The 27165-nt window shown below is 37.0% G+C and overlaps 1 protein-coding gene across 10 annotated transcripts in view; it reads right to left on the bottom strand.

Annotated features, from left to right (window-relative positions):
• HERC1 (HECT and RLD domain containing E3 ubiquitin protein ligase family member 1) overlaps positions 1 to 27165 on the bottom strand; it is a 186294-nt gene that overhangs the window by 139139 nt on the left and 19990 nt on the right. For 8 of the 10 annotated variants that reach the window (XM_042941772.1, XM_042941782.1, XM_042941777.1 and 5 more), the window contains exon 2: positions 2465 to 3420. In XM_042941772.1, the coding sequence (XP_042797706.1) occupies positions 2465 to 3394 (930 nt within the window). In that variant the 5' untranslated portion in view covers positions 3395 to 3420. Of the gene's footprint in view, positions 1 to 2275; positions 2444 to 2464; positions 3421 to 10349; positions 10420 to 27165 lie in introns of those variants that run through there. The other 2 variants (XM_042941773.1, XM_042941783.1) reach the window with 2 other exon arrangements.

Here is a 27165-nt window from a genome sequence, read left to right as displayed (position 1 = left end):
TAGCTTAATGCTAGGTCACAATGCCTGCTCATTCCCCTCACTTTATCTCATCGGCATTGTATCATCTCACATCATCACAAGAAGGGTGTGTGCAGTACATTAAGATATTTTGAAAGAGAAACCAGATTCATGTAACTTTTATTACAGTATATTGTTATAATAGCACTATTATTGTTGTTAGTCTCTTACTGTGCCTAATTTATAAATTATATCATATGTATGTATGTACAGGAAAAACCACAGTACACATAAGGTTCGGTCAGCACTATCTGCAGCTTCAGGCTTCTACTGGGGGGGGGGGGGGTCTTGGAACATAGCCCCCAGGGATAAGGGGGGGATAATGTAGTTAAGACTGAGACTACTCCAGCTCCAGTCAGTCAGTAAGGATTAAAGACATCTCTAAAACCCATTCTGTACAGAATTCTTAATGTAAATAAGAAAACAATACTATCCCTAAGTATTTTTTAAACAACTAAATTTTGGAAAATATAGCACATGAAATGTGTAACTTTATACACTGTTAACATATCACAGGAATTTCAATGGTATAAAGATAAGTGGAAATTAAAATAACATAAATTCATGATTTCACAGGTCTTCATTTAATTACCTACCTCTTAAGCACCTACTATCAAAAATAATGTTATACCTTTTTTTTTCCACATTTGTCTTTTTAAGATATTCTGACAAGAACATAATATCCAGGTACTGGATAGAGTACCTTTCCACATATTCTTGCTATCTGGTTTGACTCCACTTAAAATTGCTTCAATGACTCCCCACTGCCTATAGGACAAATTTTCATTGCATAGCATGAGATACAAGGCCCTGCCTACTTAGCAGCTTTATCTCATCCCATTCCACCCCATACAAGCAGGGGCTTGCTCTCCTACACCTTGGTCACTTTGTGAATTCTGGTCCTTTCATCTGAAAACTTCTCCAGCTACCTCCACTTACACATTTCACGTTTGCAGGCAAACTCTACTTTCCAACTAAGCTCAGGGATCCTTCCTCCACAAGGCATTTTCCGCCCCTTCCCTCCAGCTCTCCTCCTGTGTCTCATCACCTCCTCTCTGTGCAGACTTCTACTACAGCTCATTATCTTTAATTTGAAATGTTTGTGCATCTCTCTTTCCTTAAACTGTGAGTTGGCTGAGGGCATGGACGCTACAAAGCTCATTTATCTTTCTAACTCAGTGCCTGACAGCATCTGGCACACAGTGTTAAATAAACACGAAGTGGCATCAAAGGCCAATGGTGTTTTAACTGTTGTTTATTCTTCTAGAATCCAGAGATATACAATGACATTTTTTCCCTACTCTCTATTTAAATATAAGGTCATGAATATCTTGTGGACTCCCATTCAAACAATTACTACACATGTGTTATCACTGAAGGTTAAGAATCACACAACTAAATAAAATTTATGGATTGAACTTATTTTTGTTAGGCCTTACATCAGATAGTCAGTTAATGGTTATGTGTCTCTCTCTTTCACTTCTAACTTGGGTGGTGACTTTTGTCCCAGTTGTTCAGGGGTAGAGAAACTTAAGGCAGGGAGGATCAGGTCAAGTTGGGGTCCACTGTACAAGGAGTGGATATACCAATTTTCCAAATTCTCAGACAACACTGTAAAGTGTAAGAAACGTGAGTTCTGAAGACCAAGAGCATCAGACTCTATCACTTACTGTGCAGGAAGGAATAATAAACATAAAATTCAACTAAATAACCCTTCCTTCCCTCTAAAGCCAATCTGAAATTAAATTAAATTCAATCTAATATAGGCCTCTGGTGATGTTAGGAGAGCCAAACTAAATCAAATATACAAGATTCTTCCCAAGAACAGATCCAGATTTCTGTCAAAAGCAATCTAGTTTTCTGAGGTGCCCTCATTACAATAAGGAGCTATATCATAGGGTATAAACTTGGAAGTTATGGAGGGAGGCCCCTTCTGACTAGGTGTATTTGACATTTTATCCAGGAATGAAAGAGGTAAAGTGAAGAGAAAACTGGAAATCCAACAATAATGTAAACTTATTATGTTTTATATCTACTTTAAGGTAGGCCTTCACAGGAAAAAAAATGAATAAACTTAACATAAATACAATACATGGTCTGCAAAGACAGACTTGAGGTAAGAAATAAATAACGAAGTGTCTGCCCCATAAGTATTTAATCAGTATATGTTTCACTTCTACTTCTTTTTGCCAAACGTGTAAATTTAGGTAACTGTCACAGTTTCTTCTTCCTTAAAATAAGGATAAATTATATCTACCTCATGGATTATCATGATAATTGAATCACAGGATGCATCCAAAGCACCTTGTTGGTAGCAGGTACTCAACAAAGGCTAACTCTCTTCTTCCTTAATTGCTGGTATTGGGGAGCAGTAAATAAAAGAAGTCAAAAAAGGAATGAGATGGTTTATTACAGATTAAATTGAAGGCAGATTTATAGTACATACCAAAGAACGCCTCATCTGCATTAATATAGTCATAAAGCAGTCAAAGCTGATCATTCCTTCCTGGCTTGATAGTAGTTTGCTTTTCTCCATGGAATTTACAACCGCTGAAGCCCCCAAAGCCATTTCTATCCATTCAAGAAGGTACCGCAAAGAGCCTCGCTGAGCTGCTAAACCAAGCAGCAACTCAGAAGCTAATCTGCGACCTAAAGTGTCTGCCCCAGAATTGGGAATAGTTACTCCTTTAAGAAATGTTGTCACTTGTGATAAGCAGTCCAAACCCATTGGAGGAATCTTGCTTTCATTTGCTAAAGATAATGGTGGCAAAGAGCTGACAACTTCAATTGCAGTATGAATAACGTCGTTGCAAAGACTAAGACCAGGTCCTGACACAGGCATCATCCAACTTTGTCTTAGAAGTGCAAATAATAAACTTAGACCAGTTCGAACACCCATTTCTATAAGTGCATCAGTGCTTGACCGGGGACGTTCACTAACAGAATGGACATCTGCTGAACCAGAGCTGCTCTCCGGAGAATGCTGCTGCTGTTTCACTTTGCCTTTGTCATGGTATTTATTCGAAAGTGCATAAAAGACACGCTGGAGTACAAGCAGTCGTTTTCGAAGTGCCCCAGCAAATGGGGAATCTGAACATACCATCTTCGCTAGTGCTAGCTGGCTGCTAAGAAGGGCATCCAAATAGTGGTCCTGCTCATCACTTGAAAGAGACTCACGTTCAAAGTCTGGCAACTGTGGTCCTTTGAGGCACAAAACTTGTTGGGGCAAAGGTACTACTTCTTTATTGCTGACCAGTTTAGAATACAGAACAGCAACTCCCTCTCTTGTAGCAATAGATTCACTATCTTCTGTAATCCAGGAGCTGTTCAGGTGTTCAAGCCATTTCAGTTTCACTGGTGGAACCATAGTTGCCATGTTGGTTTACTCTTCAGCCATTAGTTCTATAAAGGGAGATGAAAAAGCAGTCAAAAACTTACACAATTGATTCATAAAACGTTTCTGAACTTCCATCTTACATTACAATTAGTGATTTCAAACTGGTGAGACAAAGTCTGAACTGGAATTAATAGCAATGTACCAATGTTAGTATTTTAGCTTTGATAAGTGTACTATAGTTATTTAAGATGCTAATATTAAGGGAAAATGGGTAAAGGGCATAGGAGAACCCTGCACAATCTTTGCAACTTTTGTGTAAACCTAAAATTACCCCAAAATCAAGTTTATTATTAAAAATTAGTGATTTGTGTGCCTCTTCTCTTCAAGTTCTGGCCCCACTGTCAGTATAACAGTGGGTTCTACATGCTCATGACCCCCAAATTCCTATCTCCAACCCAGAACTCTTCCCTGAACTCCAAATTCATATATACAATTCCTCACATCATCACTCCACATAGATATCTATAGGCATCTCAACATATTTAAAACTGAATTCCTAATCCACCACTACTGTCATGCCCACCCAAACCCATTCCTCCTATAAACTTCCTTATCTCATAAATGGCAACTCTATCCTTCTGCTCCTTTGGCCAAAAATCTTGGGAGTCACCACTGATTCCTCCCTCTCTTACACAACAAATCAGTCAGCACTACTTACAAGTACCTCCACGAATCCAAACAGTTCTCACCCACTTCCTTACTAAAACCTGCCCCAAGCTATCATCTCTTGGATCATTGAAGGAGCCTTCTTACCAGTCTCTCTCACTGTACAGAGGAACCACAGCGACTCCAAAAGGGTAAAAATGTTTTTTGTGTATCTTGTTTACTACCATATTCCAACACATAGTAAGTGCTCCGTAAGTATTTGTAGGGGAAAAAAGTACTTAAAAACTAAGTGCTATGAGATAAAATATTCACAAAACATATATCCCACAAAGGACGGGCATCCAAGATACATAAAGAACTCCTACAACTCAAAAATAAAAAGACAATTTAATTTTTAAAAAGGCCAAAAGACTGAACACAACTTCATAGAAGATTTATGAATGGCTGATAAGCATGAGAGAAGTGCTCAAAATCATTATTTATCAGAAAAATGCAAGTTAAAAACACATCCATAAGAGATACTATTACACATCCTTAAGCGTGGCTGAAATTCATTAAGACTAACAATACCAAACATTAGCATGGATGTAGAGTAACCAAAACTCTCACAAATCGTTTGCAGGAGTGTAGAATGGAACAACCACTTCAGACAACCACTGATAGTTTCTTATAAAACTAAAAATATCCCTACTCGATGACCCAACAATTTCTTTCCTAGGGATTTACCTAAAAGAAAACATATGTCCGTAAAACAGACTTAAATAAAAATATGGTTACCCCTAGAAGGTAAAAACATGAATAAACTGGGAAGGAGCATGAAGGAGCTTCCTGAGGTGAATATTGGATTACCCAAGCATATCCATTTATCAAAGCTCAGTAAACATACATTTAAGATTTTTACATTTCACTGAATGTGAATTTTATCTCAATAAACAATGAATTCTAGTTGATATGCATACTGAAGTATATTTAGGGGGCAAGTATACTGATGTAATTTATTTTGAAATGCATCGAAAATTGAGATGCACTGATGTATATCTTTATACATATCTATATATATATGATAGGTATGTGATAAAACAAAAATAGTAAATTAGTAATGGTAGAATCTCAGTGGAAAGTATATGTCTGTTCATTTCAAAATCTTTCAACTGTGGGGAGCACCTGGCTGGCTCAGTTGGTACAGCATGCGACTCTCAGGGTTGTAAATTCACATTCTACATTGGGTTTAGAGATTACTTTAAAAAATCTTTAGGGACACTGGCTGGCTCAGTCGGTGGAACACAGGACTCTCATTCTTAGGGTTGTGGGTTCTAATCCCACATTGCGTGTAGAGATTACTTATGTTTGCAATTTTCATCATAAATTACTGCAGGGGAGGTGGAGACTAAGTCTGCAAAAAGGAAGTCATTACAGTTGGTAGTAGAAGAACATCCTCAAATACTGAAGGGCAAGTTGGTAGAACATCCTCAAATACTGAAGGGCATTTCATTTTCACGATATAGGTAAATCTTCAAGAAAAAGCTCATGTTATAGAGATCCTAGGCCATCTAAAGGAGTTTCTTATTTCTCAGTATGCCCTGTTAAATTCTAAATATAAAATCTGATGACACTTCCCTTCTCAAGCTTATGATTACTATGCTTAATTATCTTCATTATATACTCAAAGTATGTACTTAGGAAGGGGGGAAAACATAAGCCTCCTCCCACTTCATTTGGTAATTATTTATTAAACATTGTGCAGAGGATATAAAAGCACCTTATTTACCTCCATCCCTGCAACCCATAGGTAATTTTGTTCTTTTTAATTTTGCTAGTTTGATAGCTATAAAGGGATATGCTGTTGCTCTAACTTCAATTTCCCTGATTACTAATAAATCTGAACAGCTTATGTTTATTGATCATTTCACTACACTCTTCTGGGAAATGTTTGTTCGTGTCCTTCTAGTCATGTATTTTTTATCAGGTTATCTTGTCAACTTGTAAAAGGTTTCTGTATTCTATCAATGTCCTCAAAATACAAATATTTCTTCTAAATCTTTTTACATACACATACATCTCTTTTATAGCTCTTGCTTTCCATCTTCAGTTAAAAGAGTACCCACACACACTCATACCCAGATTACACATGAATTCTGGATTATGTATTCACCTGGACTTTCTTGAGGTATTTTTGTTGTTTTTACACCGGTTTTTAATCCACATGGAATTTAAATAAACTCTACATTCATTTGGAACTGTAACAAGCTCTACATGTAAAAGTGGTTCCAAGTCTACTGTTTCCAGGTGTATGGCCAGTTATACCACCACAATTTAAGTAATCCAGGACTTCCAAGATGTCTGAGGCCAATGCAAGCTGAATGAATATTTCCCCAAATTTCTTTCCATAACAATAAGAAGGAAAAATTCTATTCTACACAAAACCACACACACAGCATAATTTGAAGATACAGAATTTGAAGAAGCAAACTGCAAAGTAACTGTGAATAAAACAGAAAAATCACCAATCTCAGTGTACACACTGTTACTTTTAGGTTTTGTGGAAGCAAAAGCAGACTAAGAAAAACTGTACAAAAGACAAAAAAGGAAGTACAGTGAAAGGGCCCACAGGTGATTTGGAATGACTGCCAAAGAAGTTATATCCACACTAAATCTGAAAACACTACAAATGTGTCCAGACAAATCACAGACTACAGGAACTGATTTAAAGAGTCAGACGGGATTTAAATGAGCAGGTACAATTTTGAAAAGACTGGTAATTTAAACGAGCATTCCTGGAAAAGCAGAGGGGAGGGAAAAAAAAGACAAACAGGAAGAGAGAATCATCTTTTTGGCAACTGGGTGAAGGGTAAAAGAAAAAAGGAGGAAATGTTTACAGTTCTGAGAGAGAGGACAACCATAAAATTGTCAACATAACAAAACTTCACTCAAACAAACCAACCAAAAAACCCCTCTAAAGTACTTGGACTTTGCTATATTAACCGAAGAGGGTGACATTAAATTAAGAATATTATAAAATACCCAATACCATAAAAATGAACAAGAGAAAAGTCCATACAAAGCTACTGTAGAAAATCAAGAAAGAAAATTTCACATATAACTGATAGAAATCTTTCAGACAACAAAAAAACAAAAAAAAAAATACAAGTTAATAATCTAAACAAAATTAAACACACTGAAACATACGAAGGTACAAAAAAAACCTGAATTGGAAATTTAAAAACAAAGCAAGAACGGACTAACAAAAAAAGGTTTTAAAAAAAGGAAAGGAAAGAGAACACAAGGGAAAGAAGGGAAAGAAAGGAAATCATAAAAGAGGGGCACCTGGGTGGCTCAACTGGTTGAGCATCTAACTCTTGATTTCATCTCAGGTCATGATCTCAAGTTTGTGAGTTCAAGCCCTGCATTAGGCTCTGCACTGACAGCCTGAAGCCTGCTAGGGATTCTCTCTTTCCCTCTCTCTCTGCCCCTCCCCGACTTGTGCTCTCTCAAAATAAACAAATAAATAAATAAAATGACATAAAAGAAAATAAAGAGTCAGAGAGAAATTAGCAGAAACAGAAGACAGGCAAAGGAGGACAGCTGTACTATTAACTACCTGAAGAAGTTTAAAAAAGAGAGTGTGTGCAAGCTGGTTTTAAAGCTACAAGCCAAGAAATCTCACCAGAAACAAAGAATTTCAATCAACACAGTAAGGGCTCACAATTACCTGGGAAAATTATCCCAGAACAATCAGTTTTAGGACATTAACCTAGTTAAACTATTAGATTTCAAAGATAAAGATAAATAATCCTCAAGACCTCCAGGCAAAAAGATTCAATAACTTTAAAAGGCAAAAGAATTAGGGGTGCCTGGCTGACTCAGGTGGTAGAGCATGTGACTCTTGATGTCAGGGTGAGCCCCATGTTGGATGTAGAGATTACTTAAAAAAGTAAATAAAGTAAAAGGCAGAAGAATTAGACTGACATCACATATGTTAAAACCAACCAAATACCACAGCAACAGCTTTTGTAAAGCAAAAACAAAAACAGGAGATGCAATGAAACAGAACCACACTAATGATGGGAGACTTTAATATACCGCTCTCAGTACAGATGGATCAAGTGGACAAAAATAAAGAAACAGAAGATCTAAACAACAAAATAATTCACTCTTTTCCCATTAATACAATCTATTTCTGGATTCTCTACTCTGGTCCACTTATTCATTCTTAGGCCAACAGCGACTTTATTACAGTGGCTTTGTAACTGTTCTGACGGATGGTAAGACAAGTCCCTAATCTTTAAAATATATTCAGTCACATGCTACCTCCCTCAACATATTACTAATGTTCTCATTTGAATTACACTGAATTTATATATTAATTTTCAGAAAATAGACATTTTGGGAGCACCTGAGTGGCTCAATCAGTTAAGCATCAACTCTTGATTTCAGCTCAGGTCACGACCTCAGTTTGTGAGTTCAAGCCCTGCATCATGTTCTGCACTGACAGCACGAAGCCTGCTTGGGATTCTCTCTGTCACTCCCCGCTCCCCTCCTTGCTCACGTTCTCTCTCTCAAAATAAACCAACATTAAAAATAAATTAATTAAAAAATTATAATGCTAGAATAACCAAATGTGGTTCTTACACATGAACAGACATATTACATTAGAAAATATCAAAAGAAAAGAACTGAGAGTCCAGGAGATCCAAGTATATACAAAAAATTAGTACATGATAAATGTTGGCATATGATAAAGGTTTTAATCCTAATGAATGCATATACACTACATCCCAATGTGTACAAGGCCCCATGTTTAAGGATTTTCAATACACTCTCATTATAATAGGGAAAAACCAAAACACTCATCAATAGGGAAGAGATAACTAAAATGTTGTATATTCAAATGATGCCAAAGTATAAACTTTATACTATAAAAAAGTTAACACATGCAATTCAACAAAAATAACATAATTTTCTAATTATCAAAACAAGACTTAGTGTTTAAGGAACACAAAAAACAACACTAGAGGAGCTGTACTGCATAAGTTAACAGTAAAGCATCAGGGGCACTGGCTGCTCAGCATGTAGAATGTGCGGCTCTTAAACTCGGGGTTGTTAAATTCAAGCCCCATGTCAGGTGTAGAGATTACTTACAAAATAAAATGAATTAATTAAAAACGGGGGCACCTGGGTGGCTCAGTTGGTTAAGCGTCTGACTCTTGATATTGGCTCAGGTCATGATCTCATGGTTTGGTTCGTGAAATTGAGCCCTGCACTGGGCTTGTGCTGATAGCATGGAACCTGTTTGAGATTCTCTCTCTCACTCTGTCTCTGCCCCTTCCCTGCTCACTCACACATGCTCTCGCTCTCTCCCAAAATAAGTAAGTAAACGTTAAAAAAAAATTGGAAAGTAAAAGCATCAAAGTCAGCCAGGCTGGCTAAGTTTGAATCTAGTCTACATTACTTACTGGCTATTAACCAAGCCCAAGTTCTAGGTTTGAATCTAGGCTGTTATCATTTACTGGCTATTGACCAAGGCCAAGTTCCTTAATTTCTCCAAAGCTCCAAGTGCTTTCTGTAAATTATAGGATAATAAAGAGAACCCTCTATGGTTATCACGCATACAGAGTTCTTAGAATCACTGCCTAAAACATAGTATACAGTCAATAAATATAAACTGCTATTATAATCATTATTATTTTGTTCCTTATTGCTATCTCTACCAAATATTGGTTATAGATATATGTGGAGATGTATATAAAAGTTTTTTTTTTTAAAGATTAGAAGGACAGACCCCCCCCAAACTCATGACAGCGATTGCCTAGGGGGGACAGCAGGTATTCAACAGGACATTAACTTTATTTATGTTTCCATTCTCTTATTTTTAAATTGATCACATAAACATGACAAAATTTTAACATTGTTAAATGATGGCAGAAAACAAAGAAGAGTCCTTTTTTATTCTTGTACTTCTCTTCAGTCTTAAATTTTTCTCAAAAAAAGGAAAAACAAAAAAGCTTGTATGATCATACTGTTTTCAATTATAATATAATCAAAATTTATCATCACTGTCCCATTACTGTCTTAATTTTTAATAGGCTTGTTTTCACAAAAAGCATTTTAACAAAAAAAAATCCTAAAAATTTCTTTTTTTTTTAAGGATTGATTTTATCTATCTTGTTCTAACAGTAACACAGGTTTGGAAAACAAAAATCAAATAACATAGGTTTAATAGTGTTTATCCTTTCTCATGCATACAGAAATCTGCAGTTATAGGACAAATACCGTAAAGCTGATATATTCATCAGCATGCTACCTCAGACACTGTGATAGTTTTACTTACAATTTTTCTGCATATGTATTACACATAAATAAGAGAAACATAACTTCTGGGTATATTCTGATGATGTATTCTGTAAAACAGAAAAATGAATCATCAGAGCAAGATTTGCCAAAGACAAGGGAATGATGCTTTATGAACAATTCTGATCAATGGAGAAAGGTTTAAACAACAAAACACTGCAGCAGACTAAACACTTTCAATAAAACTTTTGAAGTACTGGATAAATTCTACCTAGTTCTTTTTTTAATACATTATGTTGTAGGCAAATAAAAAGATAAAAAAACAATTCATCAAGGGTGTTCAAATTACAAATTCTGGTTCCTTCAGTGCTAAACCACTAATAATAAACTAATATCCACTGGGATGTCTCCATTTTTCAAGCTATTCAAGCCATTCACATCAGCTACAACCCAAAGATCCTCTCTAAACGTGAAAAATTAGAATACATTAAATTTCTCCTTCATTTACACAAAATATAAAATTAGTATTTCTTCAAATACTGTATAAAAGCTAGTTTCCAATCATCTGTACTTAGCTATAGAATCTCCAGTGTTGATGTCCTACAACTGTTCAAAAACAAAGCAAAACTGTTTATTTAATCAACTTTTTGATGTAGTTTTATTCCAAAAAACTGTCCAATTGGGGCAAGGTGCAGTAAGTGATAACTGATTTAATTTTTTCATTTTCCCTGAAACTCCAAGAAAGTATATAGTAGGTTCACAAAGTTTATATCTTTGTATTCAATCAACCAACATTTTCAAATCTTAGAAAGTCACAAGCCAGTTTATCAACCTCCTACCTTAGCTACAAACAAGACACGCATGATTCAATATATATTAGAATGGAATTAGGAAATTAAGATGCTACTACCCAAGAAATGACCTTTGGCAAAAATGCTTACTCCCCAGAGCGCATATGAAAAAATAAGAGAATCGAATGAAATAATCTCCAAAGTTCCTTCCAGTTTTAAAATACTATGGACCTTTATATTTAAAATAATCCCCTCAAAATAAAATAAAACCCAAATGTTTAATAACATTCAAATTTGGATCCTACTACATTCTACCCACTTCCGGAAAGAATACAAAAACACTGCACTAGGTTACAGTATACACCAAATTATTTAATTTTTTAAAAGTTTCATTTATTTAAGTAATCTCTACACCCCATATGGGGCTTGAACTCACAACCACAACATCAAGAGTCGCAGGCTCTTCCTACTGAGCCAGCCAGGTGTTCCCCAAATCATTTAATTTTTAAAAATTTAAAAATTTGTTCCATATTGCTCCTGTCTTATGGTTTTTTATGATAATTAAAATACCTGAAATCTAATAAATGCTTAAACTCTAAAGACTTGTTAATTTTAAATTTTAATCAAATTTTTTAAATTAAAAAAATTTACATTAGAAACTACTGGCTTTAGTCATATTTCAGTGCCCTTATCCACATGTTAATGTCAATTGGATCTTGAAAAGCAGGGTGGGGGGGAGGGACTTACCTAATTTGATAAGATCACATAAAAGGTAAATGTCAGAATAAGGATTTAAACACAAGTCCCCAGAGTCTGAAGCTGAATGCAATTTCCACAGTCCCATAGTATCATTCCCTGGAAAAATTAATTCTAAATGCAGGCTAGCTTTAAGAATCAAGAGTGAGAGCTTGACAAAATACACATGTGCAGCTCCCCAACCATAACCTACCCCACCAAAGAATTTCTTTTGAAGAAGTGTGATACTGCAAACCCCCCATCTTCACCTTTGACATCAGTGCCTAAGGATGATAGCTGTGACATTGTGATTTACAATAAGAAATATATTTATACTTGGTTTTTGTCCCGATTTTGTCCCCAATCCTAGCAGAAAGCTCCTAAAACCCTTGGAATTTGCTGTGATGTCTTTTGTTACATTAATGAAGTGACTTGGGTGCCTGAGTGGCTCAGTCAGTTGAGCATCCCACTCTTGATTTCCGCTCAGGTCATAATCTCATGGTTCGTGGGTTTGAGCCCTTCACTGAGCTCTGTGTTGACTGTGCAGAGCCTGCTTGAGATTCTCTTTCTCTCTCTCTCTCTCTGTCCCTCCCTCGCTTATGCTCCCGCTCTCTCTCAAAATAAATAAACTGAAAAAAAGTTTTTAAAAATAGAGAAGTAACTTTTGGAAAGTACCTGAGGATAGGGGCTAGTTGCCAGTGGAGCCAACCATGTGACTAGAGGGTAGGAACTTTCAGTCCCACACTCTAACCTCTGGGGAGGGGAGAGTTAACTAAAGATCGACTTCAATCATCACTGGACAAATATTTAATCAATCATGCCTCTGTAATCAAACCTCTCAAAAAGGGGGAGGCACTTGGCTGGCTTGGTCAGTAAAGTGTACAACTCTTGATCCTGGGATTGTGAGTTTGAGCCCCATGCTGGGTATATAGGGATTACTTACAAATAAAACCTTAAAAAGCAGGGGCGGGGCGGGAGGAGGTATAGAGAGCTTCCAGGTTGGTGAACACATGGAGAGTCAGGGAGAGTGTCATGCTCCAAGAGGGCATGGAAGCTCTGCACTCTCCTTCCCCATACCTTGCCCCATGCATCTCTTCCATCTGGCTGTTCCTAAGTTATATCCTTTTATGAATAAACTGGTAATCTAGTAGGTAAAATGTTTCTGAGTTCAGTAAGTCACCCTAGCAAATTAATCAAACCCAAAGAGGGGTCGTTGGAACCTCCAAGCTATAGCCAATTGGCCAGAAATACAGGTGACAACATGTACTTGTGATTGGCATGAGGGGGGTGGTGGCAGCCTTGAAGGACTGAACCCTTAACCTATAGGACCTGACACCATCTCCAGGTAGATAGTGTCATAGTGAGTTGAATTGCAGGGCGACCAGCTGGTGTCCAAAAACTGCTTGGTTTTGTGGATAAAACCCACACATCAAAAGTGTAACTGGGATCAGAACTATACATCTAACTGAAAATTCTCTCTGTGCTGACCCATTACGGTAGCATACTTACTCCGCTCCCTGGTAACAGATTCTCCCTCACTCTGTTCATCCTCCATCTTTCTACAACTCTTATGCTCTTGTTTCAAGCCTCAAACAGCCATTGGTTCACCAGGTAAAGGCCAACTGCTTTACCTCCTTACAATTAGGAATTTGGGTACTTCCTCAGTTTATCTTCTTCTACCCTCTCCCATGCAAGACGTTTCAGAACTTGAAAACTAGGCTAATTCTCTCACAGGATACCTCTCACTTTGAACTGTAATTAGTCAGTTTTTTCACTCTAACCCTAATAGATAATACACTCCCTTGGATGGGGACTCCATCTTACTCAATTTTAATTCCCTAGTATGCAACCTAAAAAACTACAGTGTTTGTTAAATTAACAGATTAATTACAACTAATGTCTACATTTAAATAACATTAGCTACCCAAAGAGTAACTTTCAGACAAGTTAACTTTAAATCAGTCAGTTAATGATTGACTAAAGGCCAATTTAGGAGTTGTACAACTAAATTACAAACTGTAATTCAACAGAGACAACCTCTTTTACCTACCTTTTTCCTCAGTTCAGGGCTGATACATGACAAGTCTTCAAGAAATGGTTGCTATTATCATTATCATCCCCAATCATAGTTATAGTTACTATTCATGTATTATCTATACCCAACCCCTAACCTCAAGTGTAAAAGTCTAAAACAACTCAAGTCTAGAAGTATTGAACTTTTAAAAATGTAGAAGAATTCAAGTGTGTCTGAAATATAAGTATAATATCGTTCCTTGCCCCAAGTATCCAAAGGAGGCAATGATCAGAAAGCCCCCGGAAATTATTACATATCCTCGGGGAGCAGTGGAGGTCAGAGTTATGAGAAACTGGGGACTTTGAAAGCAAAGAAAATAGAATTTGAGCAAAGACAAGATGGAAGGTAATGAAACAGTAAAATACTACAAAATGACAGTATTTAATTAACAAAGATGGCTGCAAGCAAGACTAAAAATGCAGAGAAGCAAGATCAGAGAATTTCTGTGAGCAAATTTCAGGAGCTATTCCTAAGTCTGGCTCAAGATTCTGTGAAACCAAATGAAGGGAAAACAAACCAGAGGCTCATTTCAATTGACTCAGAAAACGCATTTCATGGGAAAAACAATCAAACTAAGAACAGAAGGAAACTACCTCAACATAATAAAAGCATTATATGAAAACCCATGGCAAACATCATACTCAATGATAAAAGCTTTAAAGCAAGGATGTCTACTTTCACCACTTCCATTCAACATAGTACAAATTCTAATGAGAGCAATTAGGCAAGAAAAATAAATAAAAGGAATCCAAACCAGAAGTAAAATGAGCTCTGTTCACAGATATCTTACATGTAGAAAACCCTACTAAGTCCACACACACACACACACACACACACACACACACACACACACAGAAACTGTTAGAACTCATAAAGGAATTCAGCAAAGTAGCAGGACACAAAGCCAACACACACACACAAAATCAGTTGCATTTCTGTAAACTAATGATGAACAATCTAAAAACAAAATTATGAAAACAATTCCAATTATAATAGCATCAAAGAGAATACTGAGGAACTAACTTAACCAAGAAGGTGAAAAACTTATACAATGCAAACTATAAAACACTGCTGAAAAAAATAGATGTTGAGAAATATTCTCTCCACTAAAGTATATGTTTTATTTATTTATTTATTTATTAGTTTATTTATTTATTTTGAGAGAGACAGAAACAACATGGAGGGGACTTGGGAAGGCAGATGCAGAGAAAGAGAATGAGAATCTCAAGCTGGCTCCACAGCACTGTCAGCACAGAGCCTGACCTGAGGCTCAAACCCACAATACCAGGAGATCATGACCTGAGCTGATACCAACATTTGGAACCTTAACCGAATGAGCCATCCAGGTGCCCCTGTTTGTTTTTTTAAATAAAAAGTTAATCAATTTAAAAGGGGGAAAAAAAACATTAAAATTTTCTCAGAAGCTTTTCAATAGTTTTACTCTAAAAAACAAAATCTGTCCATAGTTGTTAAAAAAGCCAAGAAATGACCTCTCTCCCCTGCTCTCCCTTCTACAAGTTATCTTGGAGATATTTAATTCCTGGAAGGAGTCATGCTCCTCCCTTTCTACCGCAGGACACTTGCACATGAAGTTCTCCCTACTTACAGCCTGCCTTCTCCATCCCACACTCTTTCACCCAGTTACTGTCTAGTCATAAGATATCAGTTTAAATAGTACAGGGACATACTGGGTACTCCATAATTGCTAGTTGAATTAAATGTCACTTCCTCAGGGAAGCTACCCCTGACTACACCCATAAGAGATCAAGTCCTTCTTTTAAAATGCTCACATAGTACCTAGTACTTACCTTCTCAGAATTTTCAATTTGCAATTATGTACTATTTGTGTGAGTATGTGTTTAGTGTTCTCTCATACTAGTCTACAAAGTCATGAGGGCAAACATGCTTATATCTCCAGTGCTTAGCAAAGGTAAAGCACATAAAGGGACCTCAGTAAATATTTGCTGAACTGTGCTGAGCAATATGTGCCTATGTAATTCATTATTTACAATCTAATTTAAACGCAGATATTATTTTACTCTGAGCTGATATATAACAGAAGAACTTTAAAAGAACGGATTCCAGGGGCTCCTGGGTAGCCCACACAGTTGAGCATCCTACTCTTAATTTCAGCTCAGATCATGATCCCAGGGTCATGGGATCAAGCCCCAAGTGGGGCTCTGCCCTAAGTGAGGAGTCTACTTAAGATTCTCTCTCCCTTTGCCCCCTCCCGTTTGTGCACTCTCTCTCAAATAAAAAAAAAAAAAAAATTATAAACAAACAAACAAACAAACTGATTCCAAGGATGGAGGTACCACATGCACAGACCACATGAATTCTGTCTTCAGTCCATTTCTGTCTCCTCTTCTCACTGTACATAATTTTTGGAATAATTCCAGCTACTCCCAAGGCTTTCACGTGCCTCTCATATGCTAATGAAATCTAGTCCAAATTTTTCTCTCCTGAGCTCCAGACCTGAATATCCACTACTAACATAATATACCCTAAAATGTCCCAAACGAATCTTAAATTCAACATGTTGAAAACTGAACTTGTCATTCACCACCACCCCCTGCCACACTCACACTCACCAATAAATTTATGAAACTCTAAATTTATGAATTTAGAGATTCATAAAAGAAAAACATCAATGAGAATACTTATTAACGGCATTATCAAGGAAGTGCAGAAGGGACAGCCCATCTGCAAAGTTCTACAACTGAAAATTAAGTGCACATTGTGATCCAGCTCTACCTACCCCTACCCCAAGTAGTTCCCTTCTAGAGGGTTTTACTAGGCTGACTTATTTTGGCTCTCATTAAACCATACAAATTTTCAGTGTTTAGCTACACAGAATTAAACAGCTGATAAAAAGGAAAAAACTTCTTTTTTTGTTATTATCCCTATTTAGAAAGTGAGTACACTTAGAAAAGGAAGAGACTTGCTGAGTTCGCTGGCAAATTGTTTTGCTACATCAATAATGAGAACTAGTCATATAAACCAGGAAGCAGACCTGCTTATGCAGCGAGTAAAGAACTATAGGCAAAATCAAATCAAACTAATGGGTTTTCGCTTGTATTCAAAAACCACCAATTCACAATCCTGATGAACCAGCTAAATGCTGGCAAAGAAAAAAACTGCTGTTGTCTTGTTTTATTTTGTTTAATTTACAGTAATGATTTATACCACTGAAAGACAATTGTTCTTTTTTCTATTCATGGTCCAATGCACAAATCCAAATTTAATTATGTACATAAATTACCAAATTCACCAGTGAAAAGTGGGGCTGGAAAAACTACCAAAGGACTGGAAAATAAACCAAATAGCACTACTACTATCTTTGTAAAACTGAAATAAATGAAACAAACTGAAGGATTTGAGCACACAGGTAGACTAAATAGTTCTTATAAGTGAATTTATCAAATAGTGAAGCTTTTTTTTTTTTAGTTTATTTATTTATTTATTTATCGAGAGAGAGAGCATGCATGCACACACAAGCGGGGAGGAGAAGGGAGAGAGAAAGAATCCCAAGCAGCCTCCTCACCGTCCGTGCAGAGCCCAACGAGGGCAAGATCACACGGAACTGTTAGACCATGACCTGAGCCGAGATCAAGAGTCCGACACTTACCCAAATGAGCCACCCAGGCTCCCCAAATTGTGAAGCTTTCTAACGCTCTACTCTCTAGGTGAACAGAGCAGTAACAGTAGCTAACATTCACTGAGCACTTACTATGTGACAGGCACGGTGCTAAACCCTTTACATGTATTATCTTATTTAATCTCAGAACAACTCTATAAAATACTCTTGTTATTCCCATTTGCCAAGAAAGGAAATGGAGGCACAGAGAGGCTAAATACAGTTTGCCCAACGTCACAGTGCCAGTAAATGATAGAGTAAGGATGCAAACCAGAGCGGTCTGACACTCAACCACTAAACCACTAAATCATGCTGCTTCTTATCACTATCATGGTGGTTTCACATGTCCTATATCACTTTAAATTTAAAAAATTAAAAACCTCAGAAGGTTTCAATGAATCAACAGCTCATTCTCAGAGTCCTATTGCTATGATAATACCTGTTCTTCCTAGCACTCTCTCAAGATCATTAAATCATCCCAATCAGGTAACAACAACAACAAAATAATTTTCAGTCCTTATCAGAAATTTGCAGGATAGAAATGCAAAGGACTACCACACTGAGATACCATCTCACGCCAGTCAGCGTGGCTAAAATGAACAAATGAGACTATTAGATGCTGGAGAGGATGTGGAGAAACGGGAACCCTCTCTTACTGTTGGTGGGAATGCAAACTGAGGCAGCCACTCTGGAAAACAGTGTGGAGGTACCTCAAAAAAATTAAAAATAGATCTATCCTATGACCCAGCAATAGCACTGCTAGGAATTTACCCAAGGGATAAGAGGTGCTGATGCAGAGGGGCACTTGTACCCCAATGTATATAGCAGCACTTTCAACAATAGCCAAATTACGGAAAGAGCCTAAATGTCCATCAACTAATGAATGAATAATGAAATTGTGGTTTATATACACAATGGAATACTACTTGGCAATGAGAAAGAATGAAATATGGCCTTTTGTAGCAACGTGGATGGAACTGGAGAGTGTTATGCTAACTGAAATAAGTCACACAGAGAAAGACAGATACCATATGTTTTCACTCTTATGTGGATCCTGAGAAACTTAACAGAAGACCATGGGGGAAGGGAAGGGAGAAAAAAAAAAAAAAAAACAAGGTTAGAGAGGAAGGGAGCCAAACCAGAAGAAATTCTTAAAAACTGAGAATAAACTGAGGGTTGATGGGGGGTGGGAGGGAGGGGAAAGTGGGTGATGGGCACTGAGGAGAGCACCTGTTGGGATGAGCAATGGGTGTTGTATGGAAACCAATTTCACAATAAATTTCATATTTTAAAAAAAATGCAAAGGACTGAAAATAGCAAAACAATTTTGACAGAAAACAAAATTGAGGAATTTCCATTATGTGTCTTTAAGGCTTATTTTAATACAGTAATCCAGACATGTGTATTGGCATCAAGATAGATCAACAGAATAGAACTGCAAGTCCAGAAACAGACCCACACATACATGGCCAATTAATATTTAACTAAAGTGCCAAGGCAGTTTAATGGGAAAGAAAAATCTTCAACAAAGGGTGCTGGAACAACTGGATATACATACGGGAAAAAAATGAACTTCAACCCTAATTTCACACCATCTACGAAAATCAACTCAAACTGGTTCATAGACCTAAATGTAAGAGCTAAAACTATAAAAATTTCTAGAGGAAAACATAGGAAAAATTCTTAGCAACTCTGGGTTAGGCAAATATTTCTTAAATAGGACTCAAAAAATTGATACATTAGACTCCATCAAAATTAAAAAGTTTTTCTCTTCAAAAAGCACTGTTAAGAAAATCAAAAGGCATGCCCCAAACTGAGAGAAACTATTTGCAAAACATATACCTAACAAAGGACTTGTAGCAAGAATACATAAAATGAACGCTTGCAATTCAATAGTATGAAAATTTTTAAGTAGACAAAATATTTGAACAGACATTTCACCAAAGATCTATAAACGGCCAAATAAGCATAAAGAAGATGCTCAACATTACCATTAGAGAAATGCAAATTATATGATGATTCTATTACAAACCCACTAAAATGGCTAAATTTATTCAAACAGATAATACCAACTATGGGTGAGGATGTGGAACAACTAAAAATCTCATGAACTGCTGGTGGTATGCAAAAGGGAAAAGTGTTTGGCAATTTATTATAAAACTAAACATATACTGTACTTACCATATATGCAGCAATTCTACTCCTTAAGGATTTGCCCAGAAAAATTAAAACACATGACTACATAAAAACCTACACCTAAAAGTCCAAAGCAGCTTAATTCAAGTGTTCATCAACTGACAGAAAATTAATAGTCTACCAATACAACAGCATACTACTCAAAAATAAAAAGTAATGTACTGATACAAGCAAGAACATGGATGAATCTCAAAACCACTATGCTAAATGAAAGAAGCCAGATACCAAAGACTACATAACTATGCCACCATATGTGTAAAATTCTAGAAGAAGTAAAAGTATAATGATAAAAAGCAGATCAGTGGTTGTCAGTGACTAAAGGAATAAGAGCAGATTAACTGCTACGAGGTACAGGGGATGATTGGAAATGGACTTTCTGGGGATGATGAAAATGGACTATATTGTGATTATGGCAGCAACAAAATGACATACAGTTGTCAAAATGTATCAAACTATTCACTGAAAATGGTGAGTTTTATTGTATACTAATTAAGCCTCATTTTAAAGCAGACCTAAAACACACAAACAACAACAAAGAAAAAACCAGTAATTTACATGCCTCTTACCACCTTTTGTCCGCTTAATGCCCTAAAGTCCTCTTTTTCTTTGCAATATTCGTTTCCTTTCCTCTTTTTTTTTTTTTTTAACATCAACCATTTCTGTTCATTACTAAAGCTTAACTCATCTTCACTATACAGATACCTCCCAAATCCATGCCTCTGGCTAGCACCTCTGCAGAACTCCAGTCTTTTGTTTCCAAATGTCTGGTGCACATTAAAACGTCAATGCTTCCCACCCTCAATTCATCATATCCAAAATTAACTTCACCACCTCTTCCCGCTTCCCCATCTCCTCATGCTCCCTTTCCCCTCCCCTATAAAACTTTACAGAACCAGCTCCTTCTGATACATCACTCAGATATCACAGTCAAAAACTGTAGTGTAATCTTTGACCCCACTCTGTCTTTTATGCTCTAGCCTAACTTTCCCTTCTCCCCACACCCCTCCCACTGCCACCTTTATAACCTGCCCTTTATAACTGCAATGAGCTCCTAAGGAATCCCTGCATTCCACTGCATCTACCTACTTCTGCTAGATTAAAGCTCAGTTCTAACCAATTAATCACTGCACATGAAGAGGTCAATGGCTCTACCATTTCCTATGAAATTGAATACAAACCATCTAGAGGGAGCCAAGTCTGCCTTCCAATTTCATCTTCCACAACTCCCCTATACACATCCTAATCTTGAAAAAGCCAAACACTCCCCACCTCTGTGCTTTTGTTCATGCTATTTCTGGTAACCGACTGTCCTCACCTATCTAACCTTTACCTGTCATGATCCAGTTCTCTTTCAAAGGCCAATCTCAAAGGTCACCTCCTCCATGAAGACTTTCATGTTTTATTCACTCTATTTAACAATACAGAACTCATCACTTCCTCTTCTAGACTCTTGTAACACTTTGCTTACACATATTATAACACTCGTCACACTCTGCCTGATGTATTATTATTTGTATATTTGTCTTCATTACCACTAACCCATTCACTCTAGAACCAACCAGACTTAAGCCTTTCAAAACTGGTACTCTGTACTGCACCCTTTGTCCCTTTAAGCCAGTGGCATCCTACCTTTCTTGTTGCAGAGGCTCAGAACTCTCTGTAGTAGAAGAATTTATTGTGAGCTAATGAGTCTACAAAGAAATTTAAAAAGTATATAGCCCATGAGGGGCTACAGAGAGAAATCAAGTAAGAGATTGCATTCTGCCTTTTTTGTTGTAAGTGGAAACTCTGCCTGGAGAGAGATTTTTTTTTTAATGTTTATTTTTGAGAGAGAGAGAGAGAGAGAGAGAGAGAGAGAGACGGACAGAGTGTGAGCAGGGGAGGAGCAGAGAGAGAGGAAGACACAGAATCCGAAGCAGGCTCCAAGCTCTGAGATGTCAGCACAGAGCCCAACGCAGGGCTTGAACCCACCAAACACGAGATCATAACCTGACCCAAAGTTGGAGGCTCAACTGACTGAGCGCTACCCAGGTGCCCCTGGAAAGAGATTTTTTTTAAGGAGGCCCTCAAAATCCACCAAACCAGATCTTCCTGCATAAAATTCCTCTGCTTACATATATACCGTAATTTAAAATGGGTCCTGGACTAGGCATTCTCTGTTTGACCTCAGTCTCCCAAAACAAACTTAATCTCTATTCTTCCATGATCTGCTTTGTACCTTTTGAGGCTGACCTCTAGGATTATACTGTCCAAGCTCCCCTGGCTTCCAGGTGGGTTAAGCCAATGAGAGGCACTAGAAGGAAATCAGAAAATGAGAAGAAAAAGAAATGGCAGTCCTTATTTCCCTGGCTCTTTCCCCACCTCAGAACCCTTTCCTCTATGGCCACAGGTGCTATCCACTAGCTTGGCGTTCACTGTTTGAACTCTCATCAGGGCTTCAGTCTTCCTCCTCTTCTTGACCTCTGGCTTAAAAGTATCAACAACCTTCAGATATTATTGAGCCTTGAGAACTTCACAATCCCTTGTTGCTTTCCTTAAACTTACCCACCCAAACCTCTATAACTAGTCTATTTATTTCCTGCCAGGGCCCTGAGTGATATAGCTCCCTGGACTTAAAATTCCTCACTCTGCCTTTCAAGGTTTACAATCCACTGTTCCCTCCAACCTATCAAATCTTAACCATCGCATGCTCCTTAGCAGTCTCCTGTTCTAGTCAGGCAGGCATCCCTCCCAATCCTTACCATCTGGAATGTATTGACCCCTACCTCCATACCCTCAGTCATGCTGTTGCCTGATAGAATGCCCACCTGTCCTCTCTACTTAACAAATCCTGTACTTCTTCAGGTAATTCAGATCCTACCATCCCCTCCACCTCCCGCCCCCCCCACCCAACACACACACAATTAAACCTATTCTTTTCTTTAAGTTTATTTATTTTTAGAGAAAGAGAGAGTGCATAGGGAAGGGGCAGAGAGAAAGGGAAAGAATCTCAAGCAGGCTCTGCTCAGCACAGAGCCTGACTCGGGGCTTAGTCCTATGACAGAGAGATCACAACCTAAGCCGATATCAAGAGTCGTGTGCTAAACCGACTGAACCACCCAGGTGCCCCATAATTAAACCTGTTCTAACAACCTTAACCCAAGATTATCTTTTGCATGTTGGAATTTCCATGTCTCTTACATAGAAGAGCTTTGAAAACTAAAAACAAATGCTAGATATTGCACTGTATAGTCTCTAATTGTTAACCACATATCCTTCAAAGGGAAATAATTTGAGCTATTTTAAGTCCTTCTTTTATATTCCACCATGGAAATTAGAATAACATTAGAAATACAGTAACTCTTGTTGATGAAATGTAATAAACAAAAATACATTCACCATAACATTCTAGTATAAAAAGTTTGTGATACCAAGCCAGAAACAAATTAACTATGTTTTTAATGATTCTATTTTCAAACTATGGCTGCTATCAACCTCGGGGTTTTTAGAAGATCAACACACTATCTAATGAAAGAATCTTTGAGAACAAAAGAGTAAAGCAAGTTATGAATTTGTCAAGTTCAACAACCTGTTATGCAAACAGATACAATTAGTCCAGAAATACGAAGAGAAATGCACGTGCAGGATACCTTAATTTGTAGTTGGCCAGTGAACCAGACAATACCCTTCAATAATAATAGATTTTCAAGACACATGAAGAGACTAGTGGTCTTCATCATATACTGTTTGTAGAAAAAAATCTCCTCCCCCGTCTTTGGACCATCAATTAGCTGGCATCTAAAGCCAAGTCACATCAATCATAATATCTTTTGGTAAATTTATCCTGACTGAACTCCCAGTGACATATCCAATTTACACTTCAAGAACTTATTCTTATGAGGTTCCCTAAAATAAAAAATAGAGACATGGCTAAAATGCAAGAAAAAGGTACTATGGCTAGTTCCTCACACAATCTCAGAATATATGAATGTGATTTTGAGGAGAAAAAAAATTTTGAAGATTATATGAAAGTTCTACTGGTATCAAAAGACATTGAAGGGGGTGGCCTTAATAGTACCAAATGCTAACTGGCTTCAAAGTAACTTTTTTTTTTTTTTAAGAGAGAGAGTGCACACCAGCAGGGGAGAGGGGCAGAGAAGAAAGAGAATCCCAACAGGCTCCAGGCTCAGTACAGAACCCGATGGAGGGCTCAATCCCAAGACCCTGGGACCATGACCTGAGTTGAAACCAAGACTTGGACACTCAACAGAGTGAGCCACCTAGGGGTCCCAAAGTAACTTATTTATCTCTTCATCCAAAAAAGAAAACAAACAGAGGATGTACTCCTAGCACATTCACTAATGAACTAGTCAGTCCTATATGCACACTTTTTTAAAAATCTCTGTAACTACGTTAATTTTAACAAAGGCATTCCAATTTATTACTACTAAGAACTTGAAAAGAATGTGCAGATTTATACACAGTGGGAAGGTCTACTACATACACAGCCCAGGGCTCCTGCAGAACTCAGAACCCAGAAGAGAATAAGTATATGTAAAGAACTACAATACAACATGCTAACCCTGAATAACAACGTTACCCAACAGGAGCTATGGAGAATACTAAGGGAATGAAGAGAAGGGCAGAATAGTGAGGACACAACAAACACCCCAGAAGTTGAAATATGAGGGCCTAAAATAAAAGATCAGTAAGGTATTTGGCTTGTGAGAAGATGAATTTTAAGCATATTGAGAAGGTATGCTTAATGAGACTAGGTTCAATCAACATTTTCACATTGCAGTTTTAATTTTAAAAAAGGCACTGCTTAAAATAAGAAATATCCTATTCATTGCAGCCTTGTTTAAAATAGCAAAAGAAAAAAACGGTAAAAAATGAAAAGGGATACAATTTAAAGTCCACCAATAAGTAAGAATCTAGTTAAATGAATTATATACATACAATGGGATTCAAGGTAATCATAAAAATGAATGAGGAAGATCTACAATTACCTGGAATATATTAAATTGGAATGATAAACCATGACATACTAAGTTTAAAAATACATTAAGATGTAGACCAAGCAATTCCACTCCTAGGTATTTATCCAAAGAAACTGAAAGCAGGGACTCAAACAGATATTTGTATATCCAAGTTCACAGCAGCATTATTCACAACAGCCCAAAGGCAAAAACAATCTCAGTGTCCATCAACAGATGAATGGATAAACAAAATGTGTTACATATATGCAACGGAGTATTACCCAGCCATAAAAAAAATGAAATTCTGATATATGTTACCACATGAACGGACCTTGAAAGTATTATGTTTAGTGAAATAAGCTAGATATAGAAGGACAAATATGATTCCCCTTTTATGAGGCACCAAGAATAGGAAAATTCACAGAGAAAGTACCACAGAAGTTACAGAGGCTGTGGGGGAGAGAAAGAAGGAATTATTACTTAATGGGTACACAGTTTTTGTTGGGGATGATGAAAAAGTTTTCGATATAGACAGCAGTGATGGTTACGTAACATTGTAAACACATTTAAGGCCACTTAATTGTATACTTCACAAATGGTTTAAATGATAAATATGCTACATATACCACAATAAAAAAGATGTAGAACAGTCTGCAATGCCTGTCATTTTTGTAAAAAGAAATAAAAATGAGAAGATATATATGAATGCATGACTGGAGGGGTTTAGAATTTCTGACAAGATACATAAAGAAACTGGCAACAGTTAATTCTGGAAAAAACTGGAAAGTGTAAATAGAGAATGAATGGTAGACATGCATTCTCCTGTGATCTCCTCTGTACCACGTGAAGTTTCTTACTATGTGTATATATTAAGAATTTTTTTATTAAAAAAAATTATTATCCATGCAAGGATAATCTTCCCACGGATGTTAAATCCATTGGGAAACATTATGGGAGAAATGATTTTCACACAATATCAAAATACTACTGCCTAGATTGTTTACTAGTTGCATAAGGGAAAAAAATGTTCATTTATAAGTGATCTAGTAGTAGTCACCATCTTAAACAAGTGATCAAACTCAGCATCACTTATAATGGAAAAAGGGGGCATTAAGTGCCTCCTGAGGTGATGTAAGAAGTACACAGCACCTATGTAGTGTTCATGCAATTAATGTTTAACCTGAATATATAATAATAAAGAAACAATCAGCAAATTCAGATTGTAGGACATTATATAAGACAAATGGCCTAGATTCTTCAATAAAGTTAACACCGTTTTTAAAAAAGGCAGAGGACTGTTCTAAATTAAAAGAGACTAAAGAGAGGTAAAACTCAAAAGCAATAGGTCAATGTGACTGGATCCAAGATCAGGAAAAAAAAAAAAAAAAATAGAAAAGATATGAGGGAAACTAGAAAAATTTAAATACAGACACTGCGTATTAGATGATAATGAGCTCGTGTTATTTTCCTTAGGTGTGACAAAGGTATGCAGTTATGAAGAATGTCCTTCTATTTAGGAGACATATACTCAAAGCATGCAGGGGAAGTATCTCGGTGACTACAACTTACTTTCACTTAAAGCAAAGTGTGTAGAGTGTGTGTGTGTGTGTGTGTGTGTTTACAGAAAAAAGCAACTTCAGCAAAACATTACAATTTTTGAAACTCGGTGAAAAGTGGTATATGGATGTTTTCGTATAATATTCCTCAACTTTTCAACAGATTTAAGAAATTTTCAAAATAAAAGTTTGGGGAGGAGGGCAGGAACAGCTGAACAGGAACAGTGATATAAAGAGAAAAAGAGGGGCGCCTGGGTGGCTCAGTCAGTTGGGCGTCTGACTTTGGCTCAGGTCACGATCTCACAATTGGTGAGTTCAAGCCCCGCGTTGGGCTCTGTGCTGACAGCTCACAGCCTGGAGCCTGCTTCAGATTCTGTGTCTCCTTCTCTCTCTGCCCCTCTCCCACTTGTGCTCTGTCTCTGTCTCTCAAAAATAAATAAATGTAAAAAAAAAAAAAAAAAAAAAAAAAAAAAAAAGAGAGAGAGAGAGAGAAAAAGACTATCTTTTACAATAAAAGTGTTCATAAGAGGGGTGCCTGGGTGGCTCAGTCAGTTGAGCATCTGACTCTTGATTTAGTCCATTCAGGTCATGATTACTGGGTCATGGGAGTGAGCCCCACATCAGGCTCCATGTTGAGCATGGAGCCTGCTTGAGATTTTCCCTCTCTCTCTCTTCCTCTGCCCCTCTCCCCTACTCACACGTGCTCTAAAAAAAAAAAAAAAAAAAAAAAAAAAAAAAAAAAACCTGTTTAATATTTTTAGAAGTATACATAAGAGTTAAATAATAAGCATTAATATTCCATAATTAACCATGTCCCAGGTTCCTGATGGAGCATATGTGATAAACTCATTTATTCCCAGGAATATCTGTTCTAAGCAAATCTCATGTTTAGTTTCCTTGCTACATAAT

The sequence above is a fragment of the Panthera leo genome, chromosome B3 (genome assembly GCF_018350215.1).
Source record: "Panthera leo isolate Ple1 chromosome B3, P.leo_Ple1_pat1.1, whole genome shotgun sequence".
Taxonomy (NCBI): domain Eukaryota; kingdom Metazoa; phylum Chordata; class Mammalia; order Carnivora; family Felidae; genus Panthera; species Panthera leo.
Note: the sequence above shows the minus strand (reverse complement) of the source record. Positions and strands in the feature narration are given on the sequence as shown.